This window comes from Trachinotus anak, unplaced genomic scaffold (assembly GCF_046630095.1).
Source record: "Trachinotus anak isolate AG129_WGS33_773 ecotype Australia unplaced genomic scaffold, CSIRO_AGI_Tana_v1 ptg000012l, whole genome shotgun sequence".
Lineage (NCBI taxonomy): Eukaryota > Metazoa > Chordata > Actinopteri > Carangiformes > Carangidae > Trachinotus > Trachinotus anak.
The window spans coordinates 23642165-23655706 of NW_027273863.1; the positions used below are offsets into that span (position 1 = coordinate 23642165).

The 13542-nt window shown below is 39.9% G+C and overlaps 1 protein-coding gene and 4 non-coding genes across 5 annotated transcripts; 4 read left to right on the forward strand and 1 right to left on the reverse strand.

Annotated features, from left to right (window-relative positions):
- The first annotated feature begins 211 nt into the window (after nt 1–211).
- Nucleotides 212–317, forward strand: LOC139629931 (U6 spliceosomal RNA). Its single transcript, XR_011693073.1, has one exon. It is a non-coding gene; the product is annotated as a U6 spliceosomal RNA (small nuclear RNA).
- A 2191-nt stretch (nt 318–2508) lies between these two features.
- Nucleotides 2509–2614, forward strand: LOC139629942 (U6 spliceosomal RNA). Its single transcript, XR_011693083.1, has one exon. It is a non-coding gene; the product is annotated as a U6 spliceosomal RNA (small nuclear RNA).
- Nucleotides 2615–5327: 2713 nt separating this feature from the next.
- On the forward strand, nt 5328–5433 carry LOC139629943 (U6 spliceosomal RNA). Its single transcript, XR_011693084.1, has one exon. It is a non-coding gene; the product is annotated as a U6 spliceosomal RNA (small nuclear RNA).
- Nucleotides 5434–7493: 2060 nt separating this feature from the next.
- On the forward strand, nt 7494–7599 carry LOC139629944 (U6 spliceosomal RNA). The gene has a single exon (XR_011693085.1). It is a non-coding gene; the product is annotated as a U6 spliceosomal RNA (small nuclear RNA).
- Nucleotides 7600–10488: 2889 nt separating this feature from the next.
- Nucleotides 10489–12159, reverse strand: LOC139629078 (tripartite motif-containing protein 16-like). The gene has a single exon (XM_071491441.1). The coding sequence runs from the start codon at nt 12157–12159 to the stop codon at nt 10489–10491; it is 1671 nt and encodes a 556-aa protein (XP_071347542.1).
- Nucleotides 12160–13542: the final 1383 nt, after the last annotated feature.

A 13542-nucleotide genomic window follows, 5' to 3' on the forward strand; every position in this document is an offset into this window, starting at 1 on the left:
TAAATCACGTCACGGTAAATCACCGAAGGCACCGGGATCACAACAGACACCCCGAACTCAGTATAACGGAATTATTTTATTTATTTTTGCCTTGAAAAACGTCACAAGGAGCCACTTCACTTCCTGAACGCCACAGCGAAACCGGCACCGTGGATGAGACGCCATGTTGGAGGGGGCGGTATAAAAACCGGTCAATGTGCAGGAGACTCTCGTGTTATTTCGATAACACATATACTAAAATTGGAACGATACAGAGAAGATTAGCATGGCCCCTGCGCAAGGATGACACGCAAATTCGTGAAGCGTTCCTCATTTTGAATAGATTTATAGACAGAAAAATTGGAAACAAAAATATATATTCTTTTAAATTGTAGTTCAACAGCGCCCCCACGGCCGGGAGCGGTACTGCACGGTTTCAGCGGCACTGTCATGAAGTGCTTCAGGGGAACATTTATGCAAGATTAAGACAATAACCATAAAATGTTTTAACTCCATGTGTAGTAAGTTATACATTATATTTCATTATATTATATTAAGTCATTTTATCATTTACTAGTGCAGGAAACATCAGCGTCTGTTTCAAACTATCTGAGGAAAATTAAAAAGAAAACCACTCAAATCTTATCTTTTCTGTCTGCAAGAAAAGAGCAGATACTTGGGCTGTTTTCAAGTCGTTATATGGTCTAAAGCTTAATTCACATGTCGCGTCTAAACTTACATGTTGACTTGGAAACGTCCTGTATGCGCCTCTATAAGCCTCACGTATGAGTTTATCCAGACGTGGCGGCATTTGCAGTGAAATAAAAAGACACCATGCATGTGGAGCAAGGCCGGTTTAAAAGCTGCTAAAAGCTGTTATTACTGACTGGTTTGTGGTAATGTTCCTCCAGGATGCTGGTGTGTTGGACCTGACACACAGGACCCCCATCACAGCACCACCTGCAGGACACATGCAGACCTGCAAACGCTGACGTAAACAGTCAAGTTCACCTCCAATGTAAAGGTGACTTCAGGTGACATCCTTTTAAATAAAAGCTCCAGACTGTTAAGTTCTTCTGTTTTGCAACTGTGTTTTCATTGAAAATGTTGAAATTGATTTACTATATAATATAATTGAGTATTCAATTATCTTATATTTATTGTTTTGTTCTGTACTGTGTTAAAAAAAAACAAAAACATGGCAAATTTTGGTTGGGAAAGACATGATGCAGTTTCTGAGTCAACAGCATTGAATTCAGTCTCAGAGAAATATAACACTGGGGAACACAGTTTTTGTTGAGTTAGGTCTGACAGCTGTTTTTAACTAATTTTTGGGTGCAGAATCCAAAACTGATCTCACTTTTTCTCTATCACGTCAAGTTTTTGAACTATAGGATCCCCTTTTCTTAAAACATATGAAAAATACTGTACTTAACAGATATGTGCTTGTTTTATAAAAAATTACAAATATTGACATACAATGAAATATGAAAGAAACAGGCATGACTGCAATGTTTATTTAACACTATTATGTTTTTACAAAGGATATGGCTACTGTCATTATAATCGTGTGCAGACATGATCTGGAACAAAGGAAATATATACCTATGTAAATAAAACACTTAGTTACAAGCTTTGAAAACTAAAAAAAACAGCATAAAACGAAATAGATCTTACAACGGTATGCCCATGGTTACAAGGTTCAGAGAAAAGCCAGAACAAATCCTCTTAATTCCTACTATGCCAGCTTTCTGTTTGCAGATATTGATAATACTGACCTATTGGGAGCTGCACAAACAAGCTGCCATGTAGCTGCTGATGAGTCCAGTCGTGATCAGCTGGCAAGTCTGACTACAGCTGATCAGTGGAACTTTGCTCATCTGGAGGCTAAGCTGTGGAGAAAAAACTGGACGTGCTAGAAAAAAACTGACTGCAATTTTGGAATCAGCTGCCAATTTTAGTTTTAATCAGCATAAAAATCGAACTCAACAGAAATTTTTTTTTTCAAATTGTTCCCCAGTTTTTCCCATAAACTGAAGCAGAGAGTGAAGGAATGTTCAGTGTCCATAAGCTGCAGCAGCAGGTGAAGGTAAACTGCAAGTGAAAGTCCAACTACGCTCAAAGTTGAAGTTAGTCATGTCGGGGGTCTCCAGCGGGGGGAAGGGGGCTAGTGGGGTAGGGAGGAGTGAAGTGGGAGAGCTTTAGTTCTCCGGTCTGCAGCCCACCAATCCTCGCTGTGGGTCTGAAAGGCTCTTTGCATAAATTTCCCATCATGCACCTGAAGTCCTCTGCAGGGCGAACTGGACCCAAATCTTGGCTAAATCACGTCACGGTAAATCACCGAAGGCACCGGGATCACAACAGACACCCCGAACTCAGTATAACGGAATTATTTTATTTATTTTTGCCTTGAAAAACGTCACAAGGAGCCACTTCACTTCCTGAACGCCACAGCGAAACCGGCACCGTGGATGAGACGCCATGTTGGAGGGGGCGGTATAAAAACCGGTCAATGTGCAGGAGACTCTCGTGTTATTTCGATAACACATATACTAAAATTGGAACGATACAGAGAAGATTAGCATGGCCCCTGCGCAAGGATGACACGCAAATTCGTGAAGCGTTCCTCATTTTGAATAGATTTATAGACAGAAAAATTGGAAACAAAAATATATATTCTTTTAAATTGTAGTTCAACAGCGCCCCCACGGCCGGGAGCGGTACTGCACGGTTTCAGCGGCACTGTCATGAAGTGCTTCAGGGGAACAGTCATTTATGCAAGATTAAGACAATAACCATAAAATGTTTTAACTCCATGTGTAGTAAGTTATACATTATATTTCATTATATTATATTAAGTCATTTTATCATTTACTAGTGCAGGAAACATCAGCGTCTGTTTCAAACTATCTGAGGAAAATTAAAAAGAAAACCACTCAAATCTTATCTTTTCTGTCTGCAAGAAAAGAGCAGATACTTGGGCTGTTTTCAAATCGTTATATGGTCTAAAGCTTAATTCACATGTCGCGTCTAAACTTACATGTTGACTTGGAAACGTCCTGTATGCGCCTCTATGAGCCTCACGTATGAGTTTATCCAGACGTGGCGGCGTTTGCAGTGAAATGAAAGGACACCATGCATGTGGAGCAAGGCCGGTTTAACCCTCCTGTTATGTTCCGGGTCAAATTGACCCGTTTTAAAGTTTGAAGATCTTGGAAAAATAGTTAAAAGTATTTTTTCAGTATGAAACTTCTTCTGCTTGCCTTAATTAGTGTAATCAACATATAATATGAAAATGGTTCATCTCACATATTTGCAGCCACCCCCTGCATGTTTATATCAACATTTAAATGTTATGTCTCAATGTTATGTAAAACTACTGTGTTTCATATGTTGGTCTTTCAAAAGCAATAAAGTGGTGAAACATTTAAAAAAGTTTGAACATGCATTTTTTTTTATGAAAAACGAGTGAATTATCCTGATTGAACCATCACCTGTTAGAGGTAAGGAACACCACTGCACTAAATATTGATAGAATAGTTAGTAATGAAATATTCACAGTGCTTGTTAGGATGTTTTTGGTTTCGGACATCTTTTGGATAATTAAACATGCACTGGGTCAAACTGACCCGGGAACACCACTGCTGTTCCTGACAAATGAACATAACAGGAGGGTTAAAAGCTGCTAAAAGCTGTTATTACTGACTGGTTTGTGGTAATGTTCCTCCAGGATGCTGGTGTGTTGGACCTGACACACAGGACCCCCATCACAGCACCACCTGCAGGACACATGCAGACCTGCAAACGCTGACGTAAACAGTCAAGTTCACCTCCAATGTAAAGGTGACTTCAGGTGACATCCTTTTAAATAAAAGCTCCAGACTGTTAAGTTCTTCTGTTTTGCAACTGTGTTTTCATTGAAAATGTTGAAATTGATTTACTATATAATATAATTGAGTATTCAATTATCTTATATTTATTGTTTTGTTCTGTACTGTGTTAAAAAAAAACAAAAACATGGCAAATTTTGGTTGGGAAAGACATGATGCAGTTTCTGAGTCAACAGCATTGAATTCAGTCTCAGAGAAATATAACACTGGGGAACACAGTTTTTGTTGAGTTAGGTCTGACAGCTGTTTTTAACTAATTTTTGGGTGCAGAATCCAAAACTGATCTCACTTTTTCTCTATCACGTCAAGTTTTTGAACTATAGGATCCCCTTTTCTTAAAACATATGAAAAATACTGTACTTAACAGATATGTGCTTGTTTTATAAAAATGTACAAATATTGACATACAATGAAATATGAAGGAAACAGGCATGACTGCAATGTTTATTTAACACTATTATGTTTTTACAAAGGATATGGCTACTGTCATTATAATCGTGTGCAGACATGATCTGGAACAAAGGAAATATATACCTATGTAAATAAAACACTTAGTTACAAGCTTTGAAAACTAAAAAAAACAGCATAAAACGAAATAGATCTTACAACGGTATGCCCATTGTTACAAGGTTCAGAGAAAAGCCAGAACAAATCCTCTTAATTCCTACTATGCCAGCTTTCTGTTTGCAGATATTGATAATACTGACCTATTGGGAGCTGCACAAACAAGCTGCCATGTAGCTGCTGATGAGTCCAGTCGTGATCAGCTGGCAAGTCTGACTACAGCTGATCAGTGGAACTTTGCTCATCTGGAGGCTAAGCTGTGGAGAAAAAACTGGACGTGCTAGAAAAAAACTGACTGCAATTTTGGAATCAGCTGCCAATTTTAGTTTTAATCAGCATAAAAATCGAACTCAACAGAAATTTTTTTTTTCAAATTGTTCCCCAGTTTTTCCCATAAACTGAAGCAGAGAGTGAAGGAATGTTCAGTGTCCATAAGCTGCAGCAGCAGGTGAAGGTAAACTGCAAGTGAAAGTCCAACTACGCTCAAAGTTGAAGTTAGTCATGTCGGGGGTCTCCAGCGGGGGGAAGGGGGCTAGTGGGGTAGGGAGGAGTGAAGTGGGAGAGCTTTAGTTCTCCGGTCTGCAGCCCACCAATCCTCGCTGTGGGTCTAAAAGGCTCTTTGCATAAATTTCCCATCATGCACCTGAAGTCCTCTGCAGGGCGAACTGGACCCAAATCTTGGCTAAATCACGTCACGGTAAATCACCGAAGGCACCGGGATCACAACAGACACCCCGAACTCAGTATAACGGAATTATTTTATTTATTTATGCCTTGAAAAACGTCACAAGGAGCCACTTCACTTCCTGAACGCCACCGCGAAACCGGCACCGTGGATGAGACGCCATGTTGGAGGGGGCGGTATAAAAACCGGTCAATGTGCAGGAGACTCTCGTGTTATTTCGATAACACATATACTAAAATTGGAACGATACAGAGAAGATTAGCATGGCCCCTGCGCAAGGATGACACGCAAATTCGTGAAGCGTTCCTCATTTTGAATTTGATTTACAGACAGAAAAATTGGAAACAAAAATATATATATTTAAATTGTAGTTCAACAGCGCCCCCACGGCCGGGAGCGGTACTGCACGGTTTCAGCGGCACTGTCATGAAGTGCTTCAGGGGAACAGTCATTTATGCAAGATTAAGACAATAACCATAAATGTTTTAACTCCATGTGTAGTAAGTTATACATTATATTTCATTATATTATATTAAGTCATTTTATCATTTACTAGTGCAGGAAACATCAGCGTCTGTTTCAAACTATCTGAGGAAAATTAAAAAGAAAACCACTCAAATCTTATCTTTTCTGTCTGCAAGAAAAGAGCAGATACTTGGGCTGTTTTCAAGTCGTTATATGGTCTAAAGCTTAATTCACATGTTGCGTCTAAACTTACATGTTGACTTGGAAACGTCCTGTATGCGCCTCTATAAGCCTCACGTATGAGTTTATCCAGACGTGGCGGCGTTTGCAGTGAAATAAAAGGACACCATGCCAAGTGGCAACCCACCGTGACGTCACCCATTGGTTTGTGAATTGCCGTTTTGAAGCCTGGAGTTTGCAATTTGGCCGCCGCCATCTTGATTTTTTGAAACCAGAAGAAACCGTATTTGGAGAAGAGGGTGGAGCTGAGGAAGAGCGAGGGGTGGAGCTGAGGAAGAGCCGAGGTCACTGTACCCGCCCACCTAAACTGTCGACCTGACAACGGCATCAATCTTTCGGCTACGCAGCGCTGCTGAATCCGAAGTCATTTTCCATAAGTCGAGGTAAACTTTTAAATATTTCAATTTAAATACCATTGGTTCTGTGAAAAGGGACTGCTCTTGATTGACAAGCCAAAATGTGTCAATCATACGTTAGCCACGCCCCAATGCATACCCTACTTTATCGTCTATTTTAAATTAAATGGGACTATAATTTTAAAAATGAACATCATGTTATATTGAAGAAGACTTGGAACTAGCGATTGAGACCATAAACTCGTTATGAAAACGTTTACTGGGGTCATAAACCAAATGAGAAGTAGGGTCATTTTCTCATTGACTTCCATACAATCGGACTTCTTTTTGCAACCAGTGGTGTCGCCCCCTGATGGCCATTCGATAGAATGCAGGACCTGGCAGGACCTGTCCTCCTAGGACCTGGCGTCCACATGTGTGGACATCACATTTTGGGTTGTCTAGACCACAACACTAAATTTTGCTCTGCAAGGGCCTGGTGTCCACTTCATGCAATGTTCAGAAATTTAAATGAACAGTAACAAGACAAATTGTTTATGTTTTTTACTTTGTTATGTCTTCGTGCAACTGTGGAAGCAGCACTTCAAATGAGCCATATTGTTCAAAGGGGCACAATTGTTGTTTCTACTTTTGTTTTGCACTCAGGAAAAATGCTGCTGTGTTCAGGCACAAAATACAAGTTTTGCACATCAGTACTTAATTGTGACTTCATTGTGTTCTATTGAAATCTAAAACTAAAGTCCTCATGTGTGGACATCATTTTCCCAGAAACTACGTCATGTAAAAAGAGAATTCTTTGTTTTTACACTCATCAGGTGCCAATCAGCCCAAATAGCAAAGAGAAATTAAAAATGCATGCCATGCAAGAGTTCGGGTCTTGGGAGGTGAAGGCACTTCCACATTGGCTTCATTTCCTGGAGCCGGCGTCGACGTCCATTTTTATATACAGTCTATGGTAGGGGGCTAGTGGGGTAGGGAGGAGTGAAGTGGGAGAGCTCTAGTTCTCCGGTCTGCAGCCCACCAATCCTTGCTGTGGGTCTGAAAAGCTCTTTGCATAAATTTCCCATCATCCTCTGCAGGGCGAACTGGACCCAAATCTTGGCTAAATTGCGTCATGGTAAGTCACCGTAGGCACCGGGATCACAACAGACACCCCGAACTCAGTATAACGGAATTATTTTATTTATTTTTGCCTTGAAAAACGTCACAAGGAGCCACTTCACTTCCTGAACGCCACCGCGAAACCGGCACCGTGGATGAGACGCCATGTTGGAGGGGGCGGTATAAAAACCGGTCAATGTGCAGGAGACTCTCGTGTTATTTCGATAACACATATACTAAAATTGGAACGATACAGAGAAGATTAGCATGGCCCCTGCGCAAGGATGACACGCAAATTCGTGAAGCGTTCCTCATTTTGAATAGATTTATAGACAGAAAAATTGGAAACAAAAATATATATATTTAAATTGTAGTTCAACAGCGCCCCCACGGCCGGGAGCGGTACTGCACGGTTTCAGCGGCACTGTCATGAAGTGCTTCAGGGGAACATTTATGCAAGATTAAGACAATAACCATAAAATGTTTTAACTCCATGTGTAGTAAGTTATACATTATATTTCATTATATTATATTAAGTCATTTTATCATTTACTAGTGCAGGAAACATCAGCGTCTGTTTCAAACTATCTGAGAAAAATTAAAAAGAAAACCACTCAAATCTTATCTTTTCTGTCTGCAAGAAAAGAGCAGATACTTGGGCTGTTTTCAAATCGTTATATGGTCTAAAACTTAATTCACATGTCGCGTCTAAACTTACATGTTGACTTGGAAACGTCCTGTATGCGCCTCTATAAGCCTCACGTATGAGTTTATCCAGACGTGGCGGCATTTGCAGTGAAATAAAAAGACACCATGCATGTGGAGCAAGGCCGGTTTAAAAGCTGCTAAAAGCTGTTATTACTGACTGGTTTGTGGTAATGTTCCTCCAGGATGCTGGTGTGTTGGACCTGACACACAGGACCCCCATCACAGCACCACCTGCAGGACACATGCAGACCTGCAAACGCTGACGTAAACGGTCGAATTAACCTCCAATGTAAAGGTGACTTCAGGTGACATCCTTTTAAATAAAAGCTCCAGACTGTTAAGTTCTTCTGTTTTGCAACTGTGTTTTCATTGAAAATGTTGAAATTGATTTACTATATAATATAATTGAGTATTCAATTATCTTATATTTATTGTTTTGTTCTGTACTGTGTTAAAAAAAAACAAAAACATGGCAAATTTTGGTTGGGAAAGACATGATGCAGTTTCTGAGTCAACAGCATTGAATTCAGTCTCAGAGAAATATAACACTGGGGAACACAGTTTTTGTTGAGTTAGGTCTGACAGCTGTTTTTAACTAATTTTTGGGTGCAGAATCCAAAACTGATCTCACTTTTTCTCTATCACGTCAAGTTTTTGAACTATAGGATCCCCTTTTCTTAAAACATATGAAAAATACTGTACTTAACAGATATGTGCTTGTTTTATAAAAAATTACAAATATTGACATACAATGAAATATGAAAGAAACAGGCATGACTGCAATGTTTATTTAACACTATTATGTTTTTACAAAGGATATGGCTACTGTCATTATAATCGTGTGCAGACATGATCTGGAACAAAGGAAATATATACCTATGTAAATAAAACACTTAGTTACAAGCTTTGAAAACTAAAAAAAACAGCATAAAACGAAATAGATCTTACAACAGTATGCCCATTGTTACAAGGTTAAGAGAAAAGCCAGCACAAATCCTCTTAATTCCTACTATGCCAGCTTTCTGTTTGCAGATATTGATAATACTGACCTATTGGGAGCTGCACACACCTCTCACTGCACTGTCTCAATTGTGACTGCACAAACAAGTTGCCAATTGTAATCAGATGGCAAGTCTTACTACAGCTAATCAGTGGAACTTTGCTCATCTGGAGGCTAAGCTGTGGAGAAAAAACTGGACGTGCTAGAAAAAAACTGACTGCAATTTTGGAATCAGCTGCCAATTTTAGTTTTAATCAGCATAAAAATCTAACTCAACAGAGAAGTTTTTTCAAATTGTTCCCCAGTGTAATACATCCATGGTTGGGACTTCCAGGTGAACTGCCTAGGTACACGGCCTGTCCAACCGGATGTAATTAATTATGCGCTCTTTTCCTGTCCCCCTCCTGCCAAAACTGTAACAGGAAGGACGAACATCACAACAAATAAAATGACCTCAAGTCCACAACAACACAACCTCTCTTGTCTTATGTGCGTCAGGACTCCACTCAACTTCTTCACACTAAAACTTAGTGTGAAACTAAGTAAAGTAACTCTCAACATTTTTCCAGGTTTTGAAGCAACAAGTGAAAGAAAACTCTGCTCGTTTCTCTGTGACAAATGTGTTTTAGTGAAGGAAGCTGAAAGGACAGAGACTGACTGACAAATGTTCCTCTGCCCTGAACATCAACACTGTAACACTGTAGTTTTTGCTGCTTTGCCTTATATTAGTTTCACATTTTCTCCATCAGCTTTGAATCAGATCCTGGAATGAAGACACAAGAAAACATTTGATTGATTATTGAGGAAAATCAACTTTATTGATGATGTGAAGCTTCAGTTTGTTCCCACATTGAATCAGTAAAGTCTGTTCAATGACTCTTGTTCAGTGATTTCATGAACAGATTGACTTCATCCACACAATCAGTTTGTTTCATCTGAATCTCAGAGACGGAAAAGAAAAGAATCAATCACCTCCTCATTGATTATTATCATGATAAAGACACTTTGATAAAACCTCATAGACCTTATTTGTAAGTTGATTTGAACAACAACAACATTTGTTCTGACAAACACATCAATGTAAATGTAATTATAGATTTGTGTCTTTACACAGTGAGAATAAAACATCAGTGATAAAGGAAGGTCTGCTGATTTCTCTGTTAAGGCCCATGCAGTGGAAGAGAAACAACAACACACAAATACATCAACACAAATATCCAACAAACATTTAGAGCACAGACAAGTTTGTGTTTTCATGTGGACAAATGTGAGTTTAGGTCAAACAAACATGATGATGAGCAGTGATATCCTCCATGGCTCCAGCTCCACCTGAACAAACTCAAACATCAACACAACCAGAAATGAGAAGAGGTCAAAGTACCATCCACAATGTTTGATTGACACTGGCACTGAGCTTTTAGCAACAAACATGGAGACAAAATAAACTGATGAAGTAAAATACAGTTTTTAACCAACTGCACCTTAAATGACCTTTGACTATTAGAGTTTACACAACTCAGCAGTGGCTCCATAATAACCATAAAACCAAAGTCCAGCATGTAGAGGCTGAGTGAATGTGGTCTGGACTCTGTGGAGGAGAGTCATGGTTTCAGAGACACTGTAGAAGGACAGAATACCTGCACTGTGATCCAGGTACACTCCTACTCTGGAGGACCAAGGACCTGAGACTGTAGTTTTAATATTGTTGTAGTAAAATATAAAGCTGTTTTGATAACAATCTAACGCCCAGGATTTGTCATTGTATCCAAATCCACATTCATTAAAGCTCCCTGTTCTGCTGATATTCTTGTATGCGACTGCTACAGAAACTCCTCTTCCTCTCCACTCCACCTCCCAGTAACAACGTCCAGTCAGACTCTCTCTACTCAGGACCTGATAATATGATGTGAATCTGTCTGGATGACTAGAATAAGACTGTGGTTGACCTAGTGTTACTTTTCTGTTTCCCTCAGATAATAACAGCCATGTGTTTACTGTGTTTGGATCCAGTGTGATTTCCTGTGAATATTTTAAGAATCCAGCTCTGGTCTTGGGCTCTGGTTGTGGCAGTAAAACGTCCACTTGAGTCACTGTCAGTGAGATGTTTGTCCATGTCTCTCTCAGAGTGTCCTGTAGTTTATCTCTGAGCTCTGACACAGCTGCTGTCACATCCTCAAAGTACCTCAGAGGATGGATATTGATGCTGGATGAGTCTGTAGATTGACTGAGTGGTAACAGTGAGGGGTAGTTGCGTAGAAACTGGGTGTGATCCTCTGTGTGTGAGAGCTGCTTCAGCTCAGCGTCTTTCCTCTTCAGCTGAGTGATCTCCTGCTCCAGCTTCTCCTGAAGCTCTTTGACTCGACTCACTTCAGTTTCCTGCTGGGATCTGATCTGCTGCTTCACATCAGAGCTTCTTTTCTCCATGAGACGGATCAGCTGAGTGAAGATCTTCTCACTGTGCTCCACTGCTTTATCAGCAGAGCCATTGATAGCCTCCACCTCCTGTTGCAGCAGCTTCACATCTTTCTCTCTGTCCTGGATTCTCTGCTGGATGTTTTGTCGACTCAGCTGGAGCTCTCTCTGCCTCTCAGTCCTTTCTGCTGCAGCTGAGACTGTGTCGTGGCCTTTATGTTCATTCTTGTCGCAGAGATAACAGATACACTGCTGATCAGTGCAGCAGAACATCTTCATCACCTCATCATGACGAGAGCAGATGTTCTCCTGGAGCTTCTTGGAGGGCTCCACCAGCTTGTGTTTCTTTAATGGAGCTGCTTCATAATGAGGCTGAAGGTGTTTCTCACAGTAAGAAGCCAAACAAACCAAACAGGATTTGACAGCTTTCAGTTTTCTCCCAGTGCAGACATCACAGGCCACATCTTCAGGTGCAGCATAGCAGTGATCAGCAGGAGCAGCTTGGAGTCCAGTCTTCTTCAGCTCCTCCACTAAATCTGCGAACATGGTGCTTTTCACCAGGACAGGCCTCGGTATGAAGGTCTGCCTACAGTGAGGGCAGCTGTAGATTTTCTTCTGATCCTGTTCATCCCAGAAGCTTTTAATACAGTTCATGCAGTAGCTGTGTCCACAGGGAATAGTCACCGGATCCTTCAGTAGATCCAGACAGATAGAACAACAGAATTTTTCTCGGCCCAGCTGATTTCCTTGCTGCGCCATTTCCTGAGAGTCACTGTCACACAGGTTCACTTTCTCTTAACAGAAACAATCTCTTGGCTCTGGAGGAAACCAGATCTCTGCTCTCGTTCACCTGCTGCAGTGAGTGAGACTCGTCATCTCCTGCAGTTCACAACATGTTGTTTACACCCATCCTCATACTTACAGAAAAAGAGGAGAAAAGAGGGAAGTGTCTTTCGGTCTGTTCTGCGCTCCACAAAGAGGAGCTGTTTGTGAGAGACAGGGTGTGTTATCTGTCATTTACAACATGCAATCAGAATGATAAAGTGGAATAGTTTCACTTAGAGCTTTTATATTCAGCTCCCAACATCTAGGCAGCTAATATTATTCATATTTACTAAGTTTCCAGCAAAGTTAATGGAGTTCTGCAGAAGAATAAAAACAGAGCTTCTCATTCTGAAGTTCTGTAAACCTTGATTCTATAACTGATTCCTTAGGCCTGGTGACTGTGATTGTTATTGTTATTAACAATCTGACAGTGAACTAGATCACATTATTTTAAAGTCAACTTGTTTACAAAAGACGTCATCAGAATATTTTAAACAACAGTGAGTCCAACACTACATCAGATCTTTCATCATATGTGTTCAACCTGATCATTGCTGCAGCTGTAACTCCACTGATCCCAGATTTATTTAGGACAATATCAACATTTACCACAGTGAACATAAGTCTTGGACTTTACTGTGTTAACCTTCACATTTTATAGATATATGTGACTTGGCCTCCTCTGTCTCATGTCAGTTAAATTAAATTGAACAGTTAAAAATATCCAGGACACTTTTTAACATAAACATAAAAACTCTTCACAAACATATCTAAAGTACTATCTAAATATAAAAATCTGATTATTGATTGATTATTGATCAAAACATAAACGTTGTTCTGAAACAGCAGTAAGACTCTCACACTCAGTGTTTCCATCTCTGTGTTTATTTCCACTCTCACAGTCAGTTACAAAGTTCACACTCACAGCTACAAAACCAGCATCTAAACACTGTGCAGGAGGAAAATGGTCAAACTGATCACAACATCACAGGTTTGATGATTTCATGTGAACAAATGTACACATGGCAGAGGATATGGAACAATAGTTAATGAACCTACATTTATCAGGTAGCTGTAGTAATCTGATACTTTTCAAATCAAGATTTTACATTAATAAAAACACAATGAGTTTATAAAATACAATGTATTGTTAAAGATGAACCCACTGGTTCAAAAACTTTTCAGCTCATGGCTCCAAACAAAAACACAGCTGTGGCTCTTTGTAATGTTTCATGCATATAAAGGCAAAAATAAAACACAAAGAAGATAATCACTGGCTTATCACTGAGCAGAAAGTCCATTCAGTCCATATGAAGT